The 16126-nt window shown below is 53.7% G+C and overlaps 1 protein-coding gene across 1 annotated transcript in view; it reads left to right on the top strand.

The window, feature by feature from the left end:
- LOC108605396 (low-density lipoprotein receptor-related protein 2) overlaps nt 1–15547 on the top strand; it is a 143864-nt gene extending 128317 nt beyond the window's left edge. The window contains exons 5-15 of the mRNA XM_033294541.1: nt 8–283; nt 359–613; nt 684–2984; nt 3228–8870; nt 8937–9148; nt 9264–9673; nt 9732–11236; nt 11306–11618; nt 12053–14239; nt 14309–14556; nt 14623–15547. Of these exons, the coding sequence (XP_033150432.1) occupies nt 8–283; nt 359–613; nt 684–2984; nt 3228–8870; nt 8937–9148; nt 9264–9673; nt 9732–11236; nt 11306–11618; nt 12053–14239; nt 14309–14556; nt 14623–14819 (13547 nt within the window). The 3' untranslated portion in view covers nt 14820–15547. The remainder of the gene's footprint in view (nt 1–7; nt 284–358; nt 614–683; nt 2985–3227; nt 8871–8936; nt 9149–9263; nt 9674–9731; nt 11237–11305; nt 11619–12052; nt 14240–14308; nt 14557–14622) is intronic.
- Nucleotides 15548–16126: the final 579 nt, after the last annotated feature.

Below are 16126 nucleotides of genomic sequence, written 5' to 3'. Positions count from 1 at the left end.
TTTGCAGCCTATCGCAAATGCCAGCATACGGACGTGTTCTGCAATACGCCGGGCGGAGCAGCGCCAGCGGATGGCAGCCGCTTGAGCGGACCCTGCGTGCCAAAGGAGAAACGCTGCGATGGCTATCTGGACTGCCGTACGGGACGTGATGAGCAGGGCTGCAGTGGCGTCGCTTGTCGCCTGGATCAATTCCGTTGCGCCAACGGGCAGAAGTGCATCGATGCGGCTCTGAAGTGTAATCATCGCAACGACTGTGGCGACAACTCCGACGAACAGGGCTGCAGTAAGTACCAACATCACCCAAGTCCAAGCACAGCAACTGTCGCTCACTCTTTCTCTCTGCCTTCTCTCTTCCTAGACTTTCCGCCGTGTCATCATGCGCAGTTCCGTTGCGCGAACGCTTTGTGCATACCGTACAACTTCCACTGCGATGGCTATCACGACTGTGCTGATGAGAGCGATGAGGCCAACTGCACGGCAATTGCCTGTCCGGACAACAAGTTCCTCTGCCCGCGCGGCGGCGTCAACGGTGCGCCCAAGTGCATACTAAAGTCGCAGCTCTGTGACGGGAAACGCGACTGCGATGACGGCAGCGATGAGGAGACTGCCTGCTGTAAGTATAAGGACTAAGCCCAGGGGAATCTAACTTAACCTTCACTCTCTCTCTCTCTCTCTCTTTACAGCCATTGGCTCGTGTCCTGCGCTGAGCTGCGAGTTCAAGTGCGGACCCTCGCTCACCGGGGGCGTCTGCTACTGCCGCACGGGTCAGAGTTTGGCGCCCGACAATCGCACCTGCGTGGACCTGGACGAGTGTGCCGAGTGGGGACACTGCGACCAACTATGCACCAACACCCCAGGCAGCTATAGCTGTCAATGCGCCCCAGGCTATACGCTAATCAATGAATCCAAGTGCATTGCACCCGATGCCAACAATCTGCAGCTGATATTCACCCACGATCGCGCCATCATGCGCATGTTTGCCCACGATAGCGAGCCCAAGATTTTGGCCAATGCCACTGCCGCTGCCGGCGTCGCTTTCCATTATGCAAGGAACACGCTCTACTGGTCGGACATCAAGACGCGCAAGGTGCAGTCGTTGCGCTTGGACGCGCTCAATAGCGCAGTAGCTCCATTGGATCAGACCCTACCCGGCACCTGGGCTCCAGTGGCTTTGGCTGTTGATTGGGTGGGCGATAAGATATACGTAGCGGACCTGGTTGGCCAGAAGATTGATGTCTTTGAGTTGAGCGGCCACTGGCACGCCGTTGTGCTCGGTTCGAATCTCACCAGTCCCGCTGATTTGGCGCTGGATCCTACGGCTGGACTTATGTTTGTGGCTGATGGAGGGCAAGTGCTGCGCGCTCATATGGATGGCACCCATGCGCGCTCAATTGTCTCGGAGGCGGCCTACAAGGCCAGCGGCGTGACTGTAGACATCATCAGCAAGCGCGTCTTCTGGTGCGACTCGCTGCTGGACTACATTGAATCCGTGGACTATGAGGGCGGCCAGCGTGTCATGGTGCTGCGTGGCCAGCAGGTGCCCAGTCCGTCGCGTCTGGCGCTGTTCGAGAACCGCATCTACTGGACGGACGCCACCAAGCAGGGCATTATGTCCGTCGACAAGTTCGAGGGCCCCAGCTCCATACAGGTGACCTACAAGGCCAAGGACATACGCGATCCCAAGGGCATCATAGCCGTGCATTCGCTCAGTCAGCCGCATGTCTCCAATCCCTGTGGCAGCAACAACGGTGGCTGCAATCACATGTGCATCGTTACAGCCGTCAAGGGTGCGCCCACTGGCCTCGGCTTCCGCTGCGCCTGCCACACCGGCTATCAGCTGCAGACGGATCTCAAGAACTGCAAGCTGGTGCGCGAGTTTCTCATGTACTCGCAGCAGCGCTTCATCAAGGGCAAGGTGCTCGAGCCGCTCATCGAGGGCTTCAGTGATGCCATTTTGCCCGTCGTGTCGCGTCGTGCCCGCTTCGTTGGCCTAGACTTTGATGCGCGCGATGAGTTTATCTACTACTCGGACGTGCTCCAGGATGTGATCTATCGCGTGCATCGCAACGGCACTGGACGCGAGATTGTGCTCGCCTCGCAAAACGAAGGCGTCGAGGGTCTCGCTGTGGACTGGGCCTCCAAGAATCTCTACTACATTGACTCACGCAAGGGCACGCTTAATGTGCTTTCCACACGCAATGTCACCCATCGTCGTACGCTGCTCAAGAATCTCAAGCGTCCACGTGCTATTGTTGTGCATCCGAATCGTGGCTACATCTTCTTCTCCGAATGGGATCGTCCGGCCAATATTACGCGCGCCAACACCGATGGCAGCGGTCTGCTGGTCTTCAAGAATGTTACCCTAGGCTGGCCCAATGGTCTTTCCATTGACTTCAAAGAGGATCGCGTCTACTGGTGCGATGCTCTGCTAGATCATGTGCAGCATGCCAATCTCGATGGCACGGACATCAAGACAGTCAACTCTCGGCTTGTGCGTCATCCCTTCTCCATTGTCATACACAACGACTGGATGTACATCACCGACTGGCGCTTGGACGCCATCATACGCCTGCATAAGCGCACCGGCGAGCAGGAGGAGATGATGGTGCGTGAACCCCAAACAAATCGACTCTATGGCGTCAAGGTGTACAGTCGCGAGGTCCAGCGCATTGCGGAGACCCAGCCCTGTCATCTGAACAACGGCGGCTGTCAGAAGATCTGCTTTGCCATACCCATCGTATCCACCACGAATGCCACCAACAGCGATGGGCGACTGCAGTCACGCTGCTCCTGTCCCTATGGAGAACGCCTGGCTGACGACCAAGTGAGCTGTGTACCCGATCCGAGCGCCGAACCCCCCGTCCAGCCCTGCCCCAATCTATGGGACTTTACCTGCAACAATCAACGCTGCATACCCAAGTCCTGGGTCTGCGATGGCGACGACGACTGTCTCGACAACAGCGATGAGGAGCAGAATTGCACAAGTGAGTACTGGACCATAATGATATATATTAAGCGAAATAGACCACAGATAAGTTTATCTTTTAGGATATTTTGTCTTTTAAAATTCTTAATGATGTCTTAAAACAAAAAGAATTCACTTAACACTATTAACATTCACAATGATCATCCTACTAAAATAGTAATCCACACTAAAATACAGTCGATATAAAATGTTTTCTCTTATGAATTTCATTTTGAACACAAAATTCTGTTAACCCAAATAGAACCCACCTGCGGATCGAATGAGTTCCAATGCAAGTCTGGACGTTGCATACCTTTGAATTTCCGTTGTGACCAAGAAAACGACTGCGGCGACAACTCGGACGAGCTGGAGTGCGGTAATGTAACTTGCGCCACCTCTCAATTCGCCTGCGCTAACGGACGCTGCATACCGAACATGTGGAAGTGCGACAGTGAAAACGATTGCGGCGACGGCAGTGATGAGGGAGATTTCTGCGCTGAGAAGACCTGCGCCTACTTCCAGTTCACCTGCCCACGTACCGGACACTGTATTCCTCAGAGCTGGGTCTGCGATGGCGACGACGATTGCTTCGACAAGCAGGACGAGAAGGACTGTCCGCCGATTAGTTGTCTGGCGAACCAATTCAAGTGTGCGGATTTGCGGCAATGTGTGGAGGAATCGTACAAGTGTGACGGCATACCGGACTGTAATGATGGCAGCGATGAGCTTGGCTGCCCATCCATGGGCCCAAATCAATGCAATCTGGAGAAGCATTTCCGCTGCAAGTCCACAGGCTTCTGTATACCCATAGCTTGGCATTGCGATGGATCCAACGACTGCTCCGACCACTCCGACGAGGAAGACTGCGGCCAGATCACCTGCGCCAACAACTTCTTCAAGTGCAACAACACCAACTGCATCTTCAAGGCGTACATCTGCGACGGCAAGGACGACTGCGGCGACAACTCGGACGAGAGCAGCGAGCATGCCTGCGTCCCACCTCCGTTCAAGTGTCCCCATGGCCAGTGGCAGTGTCCGGATGTCTCGGAGCGCTGTGTCAACATCACGTCGGTTTGCGATGATACACCCGACTGTCCCAACGGCGCCGACGAAGGCGAGGGCTGCGATCTCGCCGAGTGCGAACATCAGGAGGGTCAATGCTCGAACTTCTGCCAGAAGACGCCCAACGGAGCGCTCTGCGTCTGCCCGCCCGGCTCGGAAATCGGCGACGATGGCTACACCTGTGTGGACACCAACGAGTGCTTCCCGCCAGGACTCTGCTCGCAACAGTGCACGAACACCAAGGGCTCGTACTTCTGTTCCTGCACCCAGGGCTATACACTGGCGTCCAATAAGCACACCTGCAAGGCTGTCAATCACACGGCTGCCTTCCTGATCATTTCCAACAGGCACTCCATACTGGTGGCGGATCTCAAGGAGCAGGGACTGGAGCGTGTGCCCATTATAGTGGAGAACGTGGTAGCCACCGCCTCAAACATGCACACCGGCACCATCTTCTGGAGTGACATGAAGCTGAAGAAGATCTCACGTCTGGATCATGGCATGGAACCGCAAGAGATCATCAACACAGGCTTGGATCTGGTTGAGGGCTTGGCTTACGACTGGATTGCCCAGAATCTGTACTGGCTGGACAGCAAGCTAAACACTATCGAAGTGTCCGCTGAGAATGGCTCCAATAGACTCGTGCTGGTGCGTGAGAACATTACCCAACCACGTGGCATGTGCATTGATCCCAGTCCAGATGCACGCTTCATCTTCTGGACCGACTGGGGCGAAAATCCGCGAGTCGAGCGCATCGGTATGGACGGCACTATGCGCCAGACCATCATCAACACCAAGATCTACTGGCCCAATGGTCTCACCCTGGACATTGCCACCAAACGCGTCTACTTCGCCGACTCCAAACTGGACTTTATCGACTTTTGCTACTACAACGGTACTGGACGCCAACAGGTGCTCGCCAGTAGTCACTATCTGCTGCATCCGCACTCGCTGTCCCTGTTCGAGGACACGCTCTATTGGACCGATCGTCAGCTCAATCGCGTGTTGTCCGCCAACAAGTTCCGCGGCAAGAACCAGACCGTCGTCTCCCATTTGATCAGTCAGCCACTCTCCATACATGTTCACCACGCCTCGCTGCAGCCCATGTACCCCAATCCTTGTGCAGGTGCACGCTGCCAACATCTCTGCCTGCTCAGTCCAAGCGCCTCCGAAGGCTACAGCTGCAAGTGCAAGCCGGGTTTCCGTCTGCTCAGCGAAGGTCGCTGCGTCGAGGAGGAGAACCCCTACCTTATGGTCGTCAAGGGTACACAGATTGTCGATCTGCCGCTCAATGGTGGCGATGCGCGCGCTGGCTCCTTGGCTCCAGTGATTGGCATTGAAAGCAGCACAGGATTGGACTTTGATCGCAAGGGTGATACGCTCTATTGGGTGCAGGGTCGCGAGGAGGACGAGGAGAATTGCACCATATACACCACACCTTATGGCGGCGGTAACAAGACGCTCTTCCTGGGCCTGGACGCCGGTATTGTGGGCGCACCCTACACCCTTGCCTTCGATTGGCTGGGCAGGAATCTCTACATTGGCAATCGCGTCGCTAGCAACATTGAGGCAGTGCGCGTGGACGGCAAGCAGAAGTATCGAGCTATTATATTGGCCAACGATGGCAGCGAGACGTCCGTGTCGAAGCCCAAGCAGATTGTGTTGGACCCCAGCGATGGCAAACTCTTCTGGATTGACGAGGGCGTGCTGGAGGTTCCGGTGAAGATCGGACGCGTCGATATGAACGGCGAGAATGCGCGCGTGCTGCGCAAGGATCTCAAGCATCCCGAGAGCATAACCCTAGACACGGAGAAGAAGCTCATCTACTTCAGCACACGCAGTCGCGCTTCGATCTGCTCCATGGACTACAACGGTGACGATTTCACAACCATACTGAATGAAGGTCAAGCCATTGCTCGTCCACGCAGTCTGGGCGTGCTCGATCGTCGTTTGTACTATTTGGATCCCTCATATGAAAAGATTGTGCGCATAGATCTGCCCAATGGCGACAACCCCAAGACCATAGTAGACAACGAGCCCGATTTGCGCAGCATGATCATCTACAAGAAACGTCTCCTCATGCAGCATCCCTGCCAGACGAACAACGGCGGCTGCAAGCAGCTCTGCATACCCGGACCCTCGTCTGGACGCAGCTGCGCCTGCGGCATTGGTTACCGCAAGGAGAATGAGATCAACTGCGTGGAGTTTAAGACTTTCGCTGTGGTCTCGCAGCTGGACATGATACGCGGCTACAGCTTGAGCGACAGCTCCGAAGCCATGGTGCCCATCAGCGGTCCGGGCCACAATATACTCCATGTGGATGTTATGTATCGTGATCAATGGATCTACTGGGCGGAGTCGAACCGCGGCTACTGGAATGGCATCTTCCGCTCGCGTCCCAACGGCACCGATCTGCAGCATGTGATCAAGGATGGCATCGGCAGTACGGGCATCCGTGGTCTGACTATCGACTGGGTGGCGGGCAATATGTACTTCACCAACGTCTATCCGCATGAGAATTACGTGGAGGTGTCCTGGCTGGACGGCAGCAATCGCAAGGTGCTGGTGAAGACCACCAACGATGCGCCACGCGAGCTCGCTGTGAATCCCATCAAGCGGCTGCTCTACTGGATCGACTACGGGCAACATCCGCGCATTGGCCAGGCACTGCTCGATGGCAGCAAGTGGCAGCCACTGGTTACCTCGGGCATCTCGCTTCCACGAGATCTCACCATCGATATGCAGTCGCATGATGTCTACTGGGTGGACTCCAAGCTGGACACCATTCAGAAGATCAGCTACAATGGTGCCAATCGCAAGGTCATACGTCGCGATCTGCCCAATCCCATGGGCATTGCCATATTCGGCAGCGACGTCTACTGGGTGGATCGCAATCTGATGACCGTGTTCAAGGCTTCCAAGAACTTCGGCAACGAGACTCAAATGACGCGCGTGCGCACCAATCTGGAGAAGCTGCGCGACATTGCCATCTACAGCATCAACAATCAACCGCCCGATGACATCAACCCGTGCGCTCAACTCGGCGGCTGCGATCAGCTCTGCTTCAGCTTCCCGCCCAACGCCAGTGCCAATAGTAAGAGCTACCGCTGCGACTGCGCCACCGGCAAATTGGGCAGCGACGAGCGAAAATGCGAGACGGTCAATGAGTATTTGGTCTTCGCCACGCGCACCGAAATACGCGCCGTCAATTTGGACCCACACTCGACGGAGGTGCCGTTCACACCGCTGACCAATCTGACCAATGTCGTCGGCTTGGACTTTGACTTTGCCGACAATCGCATGCTGTTCACCCAGATACGGCCGTGGGCCAAAATCGCTTACACGTCGGCCAACAATCCGAGCCACAGCGACATCAATGTTGTGCTCAGTAAGGGCATCAATCCCGAAGGCATTGCCTATGACTGGACGCAGAACAAGATCTATTGGACGGACAGCAGCAACAACTCGATCTATGCGATGAATCTCATGGGAACGGATCTGGTCATGATAGCGCGCGTTGAACGTCCACGCGCCATTGTCCTAGATCCCTGCAATGGAACGCTCTTCTTTACGGACTGGGGACGCTTCGGCACCTCCGGCAAGATCTTCCGCACCACGATGGCGGGCTCGCTGAAGCGCGCCATTGTCGACAAGGATCTCTCGCAGCCCAGCGGTCTGGCCATTGACTACGATGAGCGCAAACTATACTGGACGGACGCAGTGCGCGAGCAGATCGAACGTGCCGATCTAGACGGACGCAATCGCGAGCTGCTGGTCTCCGCCACCATTTATCCATTCGCCATCACCGTATTCCGCAATTACATCTACTGGACGGATCTGCAGCTGCGCGGCGTTTATCGCGCGGAGAAGCATACGGGTGCTAACATGGTGGAGATGGTAAAACGCGTCGAGGACTCACCACGCGACATACGCATCTTCAGTGCAGATCGCCAAAAGTGCAATGTCAATCCCTGTCGCATCAACAATGGCGGCTGCGCCCAAAGCTGTCACCCAGCGCCGAATGGCAAGGCGGAATGCAAGTGCGATGATAACTCTAAGGTCGTGAACGAGGGACGCATGTGCGCGCCCAGGAACAACACCTGCGAGTCGAGCAAATTCTACTGCCAGAACGGCAAGTGCATCTCTAGAATGTGGTCCTGCGATGGAGACGATGACTGCGGTGATAATTCCGATGAGGATCCCAATTACTGCGCCTATCACTCCTGCTCCCCCAACGAATTCCGCTGCAACAACGGACGCTGCATCTTCAAGTCGTGGAAGTGCGATCATGAGAACGACTGCAAGGACGGCTCCGATGAGCTGGACTGTAGCTATCCGCCCTGCGTGGACGGTGAGTTCACCTGCGCCAATGGACGCTGTATTCCCCAGGCGCAGGTCTGCAATGGCGTCAACGATTGCAAGGACAATGCCACGTCAGATGAGACGCACGAGCGCTGCCCCATGAACAATACCTGCCCGCCACATCATCTTAAGTGCGAGAAGACCAACATTTGCGTCGAACCCTATTGGCTATGTGATGGAGATAACGACTGTGGCGACAACTCCGATGAGGATCCGCTGCACTGCGGCCAGCGCACTTGTCCCACCAACAGTTTCCGCTGTCCCAATCATCGCTGCATTCCCGCCACCTGGTACTGCGACGGCGACGACGACTGCGGCGATGGCGCCGACGAGCCACCAGATTACTGCAAGTCCGAGGGACGCACCTGCTTCGGTGATCTCTTTACCTGCGACAATGGCAACTGCATACCACGCATCTACATCTGCGACGGCGACAACGACTGTCTGGACAACAGCGATGAGGATAATCGACACCAGTGCAGTAAGTACTCCACATCGAACGATCGTTCGATTTTCACTTCACTTATGCGTCTCACTCACTTTACAGATGATCGCAAGTGCGATGAGGAGACGGAGTTCACCTGCGTGGAGAATAAGTCCTGGCAACGTGCCCAGTGCATACCCAAGAAATGGATCTGTGACGGCGACCCAGACTGCGTCGATGGTGCCGATGAGAACACCACGCTCCACAATTGCGCTACTCAGCAGCCCTGTGGCGAGGACATGTTTACCTGCGGCAACGGACGTTGCATCAACAAGGTAAGTCAATTATTCCTCGACTCGGTATACTCCGAATTGTCCGGGAGCGGGTCCAGCTACGGTTCTGACATGATGCTTTGATTATTGTGAAAAACTTATATGACGTTATTTTTAGGGTTGGATTTGTGATCATGACAACGACTGCGGCGATGGCACCGACGAAGGCAAATTCTGCAATTCCAAGTACAAGACTTGCTTGCCAGCCGAGTTCACCTGCCAGAACTTCAAGTGCATAAGGAAACAATACCGATGCGATGGCGAAGACGACTGTGGAGATCATTCGGACGAGGTGGACTGCAACAAGACGAACGCGACGGTCTGTGCGCATGGCCAATTCGCCTGCACCAATGGTCAATGTATTGACAATAGTTTGGTCTGCAACAAGGTGCCCGACTGCACGGACGAATCCGACGAACCCACGCACTGCAATGTGGATGAGTGCGCCAAGGTGGAGATCAATCAGTGCGGCCACAAATGCGTTGACACGCCCACCGGCTACTACTGCGACTGCAACGAGGGCTACAAGTAAGTCTCAAACTCAAATATTGCTATGGAGTTTATTTGAACGTTCACTTTTTTTTAGACTGCTGGCGGATGGCAAAGCTTGTGCGGATGTGGATGAGTGCCTGGAGATGCCGGGTGCGTGCTCACAGCACTGCTCGAATACGCCGGGCAGCTACTACTGCAAATGCAATGAGACCTACTACGAGCGGCAGAACGATGAACACACGTGCAAGCGCAAGGACAAGATACCGCCCTGGCTGATCTTCACCAACAAGTACTATGTGCGCAATATGTCAGTCGATGGGCATCAGTACAATCTGATGCATCAGGATCTGATGAACGTTGTTGCATTGGACTTTGACATCAGGGAACAGTATATGTATTTCTGCGACGTAACCGCCAAGACAATCTTCCGCTCCAAGTACTCCGACTCGAGTAATCCAATGCCGGCGGAGCGTGAGGCGGTTATACGCCACGACTCGCATGGATTGGAGGGCATTGCCATTGACTGGGTGGGACGCAAGCTGTACTGGTTGGACAGGCACTCCAAGAATCTGGACGTCTCCGAGCTGGACGGCACCAAGCGCAAGACGCTGCGCAGCGGTGTTGTCGATCCACGCGCCATAGTTGTGCATCCAGGCATTGGCTATCTCTACTTCACCTCCTGGCATCTCCAAGCCTACATTGCCAAGATGGGCATGGATGGCTCCAACTTTACGCGCATTTTGACCTGGAATGACGGCATTGCTTGGCCCAATGCATTGTCCATTGATTACTTCACCGATCGCATCTACTGGGCGGACGCTCACTTGGACTACATTGCCTACACGGATCTTGAGGGTCGTCATCGCCACATTGTGCTCTCGGGCAATAAAGTGCCGCATGTGTTTGCTCTCAGCTTATTTGACGACTTCATCTACTGGAGCGACTGGAACTTGAAGGCCATTGTGCGCGCCAACAAGTTCCATGGTGCCAACTACACAGTGCTGCGGAATACCACACATCGTCCCTACGATCTGCACATCAATCATCCACTGCGTCAGCTGCCCTATCCGAATCCCTGTGGTGATCACAACGGCGGCTGCTCGCATCTCTGTCTGATTGCGCCACCGCCCGAGTCCACATACCTGAACATCGAGGGCTACATTGAGGAGGGTGCGCCCATCTACAAGTGCGCCTGTCCCAATCAGTTCTATCTGGCACGCGACTCCAAGACCTGCATTGCCAACTGCACGGCCGGACAACATCGCTGCGGCGGCTACGACGAGAAGTGCATACCCTGGTTCTGGAAATGCGACGGCGAAAAGGACTGCAAGGATGGCTCAGATGAGCCCACCAGCTGTGCTCCACGTCATTGCCGCGCCGGCACCTTCCAGTGCAAGAACACCAACTGCACGCCCTCGGCCACAATTTGCGATGGCGTCGACGACTGCGGCGATGGCAGCGACGAACAGAACTGCGAACTTCCTTGTCCATTGTCCGACTTCAAATGCAAGTCCAGTGGCCGTTGCATACTCGATAGCTGGCGCTGCGATGGTGACGCCGACTGCAAAGATGGCAGCGACGAGGATCCACAAGTTTGTCGTAAGTGTAACTCGCTCTCTCTTTGATATCTGCTTTAGTTCAGCTCTCACTCTCTCTTTCTCTTTAAAGACAAACGTACTTGCGACCCGGACACTGAATTCGCCTGCAAAAATGGACGTTGCATACCCCAACTATGGATGTGCGACTTTGACAACGACTGCGGCGACGACTCCGATGAGCCCGCCTACATGTGCCGCCAGCGCAACTGCACCACCGGCTGGCAACGTTGCCCCGGTCAGTCCAACTATCGCTGCATACCCAAGTGGCTCTTCTGCGATGGCAAAGACGATTGTCGCGACAACAGCGACGAGTTACCTGACAACTGTCCCAAGTGCTCCTCCGACACGGACTTTAAGTGCGGCAACAATCGCTGCATACCAAAGTACGTTCAAAATCTTTACATTAATAAACACCACTAGCAACATGATTTCGTAATCCACTAGACAGAAATCCAGTCTGAGAAGAAATTAATAATATAAGAAATAATTTAAGCAATTAGAGGTTTTAAATCACCATTAAGCGCACGCTTTCTGTGGATAGATAAAATTGAATTGCATAAATCGAATTATGTATTTGAAGCTTTCTTTGTGAAAATAATTTTTATTAATAGATATGTCAAATCAGTTGTTAGCAAGCCTACTATGCTTTACACTAGAAATATTTATTTTGAAAAGAATAAAACGTATGATCAGGGAATTGATCAGAAAACAAATCGTAAATGCCAAATTTCCAGACGACAAAATGTTTGAATGAACATAATTATTTATCAAAATGATTGTTTTGAGATGTTAAATAATTTGTATTCTTCTTCCGCAGACAATGGATGTGCGACTTTGCGGACGATTGTGGCGATGCGAGCGATGAAAATGATGCCATATGTAAGGGACGCTATCGCGACTGCTCCGAGTCGGAGTTCCGCTGCGGCAATGGCAAATGCATCTCGTCACGCTGGCAGTGCGACCACGAGGACGACTGCGGCGACAATTCGGACGAGCTGAACTGCGAGGGCTATCAGTGCAAGAACGGAACGTTCCAGTGCGCCTCCGGACATTGCATAGCGAGCTACTTCCGCTGCGATGGAGATCGAGACTGCCGTGACATGTCCGACGAGGTGGGCTGCCCGCCGCGCTTCCCTGGCGGACGCTTCTGCCCCGAGTCGCGTTTCCAGTGCACCAACAATCTGTGCGTCTCGCTCTCCGATCTCTGCGACGGCACCGACGACTGCGGCGACGGCAGCGACGAGGACCCCAAAGTCTGCAGCGACTTCAACTGCGACACCTTGCGACGCTTCCAATGCTCCAATCATCGCTGCGTGGCGCGCTACCAAATCTGCGATGGCATCGACAACTGCGGCGACGGCAGCGACGAGAACAACATGACCCTCTGCGCCAGCAAGCAGAAGCCCTGCGATCTCTACACGCAGTACCAGTGCGCCAACAAGCACTGCATCGAGCGCTCCCAGGTGTGCGACTTCTCCGACGACTGCGGCGATGCCAGCGATGAGCTCGGCTGCCATCACACGAGCAGTTGCTCCGAGGCGAATCGCGGCGGCTGCCAGCATCATTGCCACAATCTCACCGACGGCGGCTACATCTGCACCTGCTATCCGGGCTACATCATTGCGCCGGACAACAAGAAAAAGTGCGCCGACGTGGACGAGTGCGCGACGCGTCAGCACACGTGCTCCCATCAGTGCCACAACATGAACGGCACCTACTCGTGCAGCTGTCGCGATGGATTCCATTTGTCCGATGGCGCCAGCGGTGTGTGCAAGGCGGAGAAGGAGGATGTGGTGCTGGTGTTTGCCAATGGGCCGGAGATACGTGGCCTGGATCTGCAGAAGAAGGAGGAGTTCGATGTGATTGCGTCGGAGAAGCGCATCGAAGCGCTCGACTATGATGCCCAGCAGCAGATTGTGTTCTGGGCGGACAGCTACGACAAGACGATCAAGCGCTCCTACATGGTCAACGCGCTGGATGGCCAGGCCAAGATTGGCTTCGCCCAGGATCTGAACATGAAGGGTGGCTCCAAGCCGACGGCTGTGGCTGTTGATTGGCTCGCCTCGAATCTCTATTGGGCGGAAGTGGATCGCACGGGCTCGAAGCCTCGTGGTCGCGTCATGGTGGCCAAGACAGATGGACGCTATCGTCGCTCCATTGTCAATGCCGGACTGGAGGTGCCCACGTCGATTGCATTGAATCCGCAACTGGGTCGCATCTATTGGGCCGATGCGGGCTCGGCGCCCAAGATCGAAGTCTCCTGGATGGACGGCTCCAAGCGTCGTCCGCTCATCACCGAGCAAATACGCCATCCGGCTGGCCTGACCATTGACTACGCACAGGATCACATCATCTACTGGGTGGACACCAAGCTCAACACCATCGAGTCCATGCGCGCCGACGGCTCCAGGCGCAAGGCCATCGTCAAGGGCGAGCAGCTGCGTCATCCCGTCTCCCTGGATCTGTTCGAGTCGAACATGTTCTGGGTGACGCGCGACACGGGCGAGCTGCTGCGCCAGGACAAGTTCGGACGCGGCGTTCAGGTCGTGGTGCATCGCAATCTCGTCAATCCGTCCGGCCTGAAGGTCTACCATGAGAAGCGCTACAACACCTCACTGCGCAATCCCTGCTACGAGTCCAGCTGCTCCCATCTCTGCCTGCTCGTGCCCGGTGGCCATCGCTGCGCCTGTCCGGACACCTCCGGTCCGCTGCCCTCGCACCGCAGCACCGTCGAGATCATCTGCGACGCCGCCGCCGAACGGCCACGCCCCGCGCCCAGGATCTGCCCCTGCCAGAACGGCGGCCTCTGCAAGGAGGATGATCGCGGAGAGCTCTTCTGCGAGTGCCTGCCCGACTTCAAGGGCGATCACTGTGAGCACAGCAGCAGCGGCGCCTTTGGTCATGGCGGCGCCAACGTCACCGCCGTCGTGGTGCCCATCATGGTCATACTGCTGCTCATGATGGCCGCCGCCGGCGCCTGGTACGTCATACGCAAGCGTCCCTTGTAAGTATCCAAACTGTCAGATTCCCAATTCCCAAGACATTCAAGCTTAATCCTTTACTGCACTTTTAGCGGCAAGCTGGCACGCATGCCCGCCATGACCTCGTCCCAGAGCGTCACCTTCCGCCATGGCTCCAATGTGGAGTTCAGCGAGAGCGGCTTCCCTGGCGCCTCAGCGCCCGGCAGCCACGACATGACGCCCATCGAGGGCTACAATCTGCAAACAGTGAACGCGAACAAGGCGCGCGACTTTGCCAATCCCATGTACGATGCCGTCCAGTCTGGCACAACCACCGATCCGGGCATGGGCAATGGCTCAGGTAAGCCAATAGCCACAATTAGCCAATAGTCAATCCTCTCAATGCTCGATTTCTCTTTCTTGGCAGGCATCTACGATGTGCCACAGGAACCGTCCAAGTCCAAGGGCTCGTTTACGGAGCCCGCATCGGCGATTATTGCGCCCAGCAGCATAACGCACAAGTCTTCGCCGCAGCTGCAGCTGCGCACACGTGAGCTGGACCCCTCGGCGGACACAGGCAAGGATACACAATATCTGGTGGAGGAGGACAAGTCGGAATGCTGATATAAAGCCTATAAGGCGCCCTACATCAGCCGCCTATTCCAGCGGCGACCACAACAGGCGCGATCCGACAGCTTTCCGATGCACACCTAGCACAGACAGAAACAACACCACAAGAAAGGACAACAACATCAGCAACAGGAGCAACAACAGGGAGACAGCAGACATCACACATCCTGGCACACTGATGCCGATGAAGACACCACCAATAAAACCACTTCGGTGTAAACAGATTCAGAGCCGCAGTCCAGCCACGCCCCACAGCCCCTCTACACACACACACACACACAGACACATCTACTACGCAAACATATCCTTCGAGACAAATGGGGCGCCACTTTAAACTAAAAGAAAAAATCTAATACTGTTGCAATTATTATTATATAAAAATTATACATACATATATATATATACAAAAGAAGAAATCTATATATATATATATATATATATATAGTATATACATATACCATATGCGTAAGTTAGGCGGCCTCCCTCCAATTTCCAACCCAAAGCGTTGACCACAGCAACAAAATTTGAATTCAAATTCTGGCGCGCACGCTTTTCCAACACTAAAACACGCACACACACACACACACACAGTTACATTGGAAGAAAAACTTTGTAAGGCAAAAGCGTATTTTTTTTTTCAAAGCTAGATTGCTAAGAGCAAAAGTAAATTCTATAAAATTGTAAGACAAAAACAAAAAACGTAGACTATATTTTTTTGAAAGCTAAATGACAATATTATACTTATATATGTGTATATGTGTATGTATGTATCAATCAATCTATCTATATGTGTGTGTATATGTATACAATAATCCCAATAATATGCATGTATGATATGCATATGTATGCGCATTTGTTTAAACAAACAAGCAAAAAAAAACAACAACAGCAACAACAACAAAAATTACATTTATGTATTAAGCTAAGCCTAAAAATCAGAACAAACTACAACTACATATATGTGTATGTATTCTCTTCAAGCGGATTTTTCTATATTTTTCTAGCAAAAAACACAAAAATGAAAACTAAAAAAATTATCTATTATAAGTGTAAAAGCAAAAACACTTTTGTGCTGAACAAACTTTGAAACGAACAAACAACCGAAAAGAACAAAATGAAGGCGTTTAGATTTAATATTTATTTTATAACACCGACACATACAAACAACACACACACACACACATATGTAATTTTATAATAATTTATTACTCTTGTAACTTGCGTTAATAACACTCCCCCCGACAAAAACATTCCGCAAGGAGTCCGCGAATTTGATTTTCAAAATTTTTGTATTTTCTGCA

The sequence above is a fragment of the Drosophila busckii genome, chromosome X, assembly GCF_011750605.1.
Source record: "Drosophila busckii strain San Diego stock center, stock number 13000-0081.31 chromosome X, ASM1175060v1, whole genome shotgun sequence".
NCBI classification, from domain to species: Eukaryota; Metazoa; Arthropoda; class Insecta; order Diptera; family Drosophilidae; genus Drosophila; species Drosophila busckii.
The sequence above is the reverse complement of the archived record's forward strand: the minus strand, read 5'-3'. Positions and strand labels throughout refer to the sequence as shown.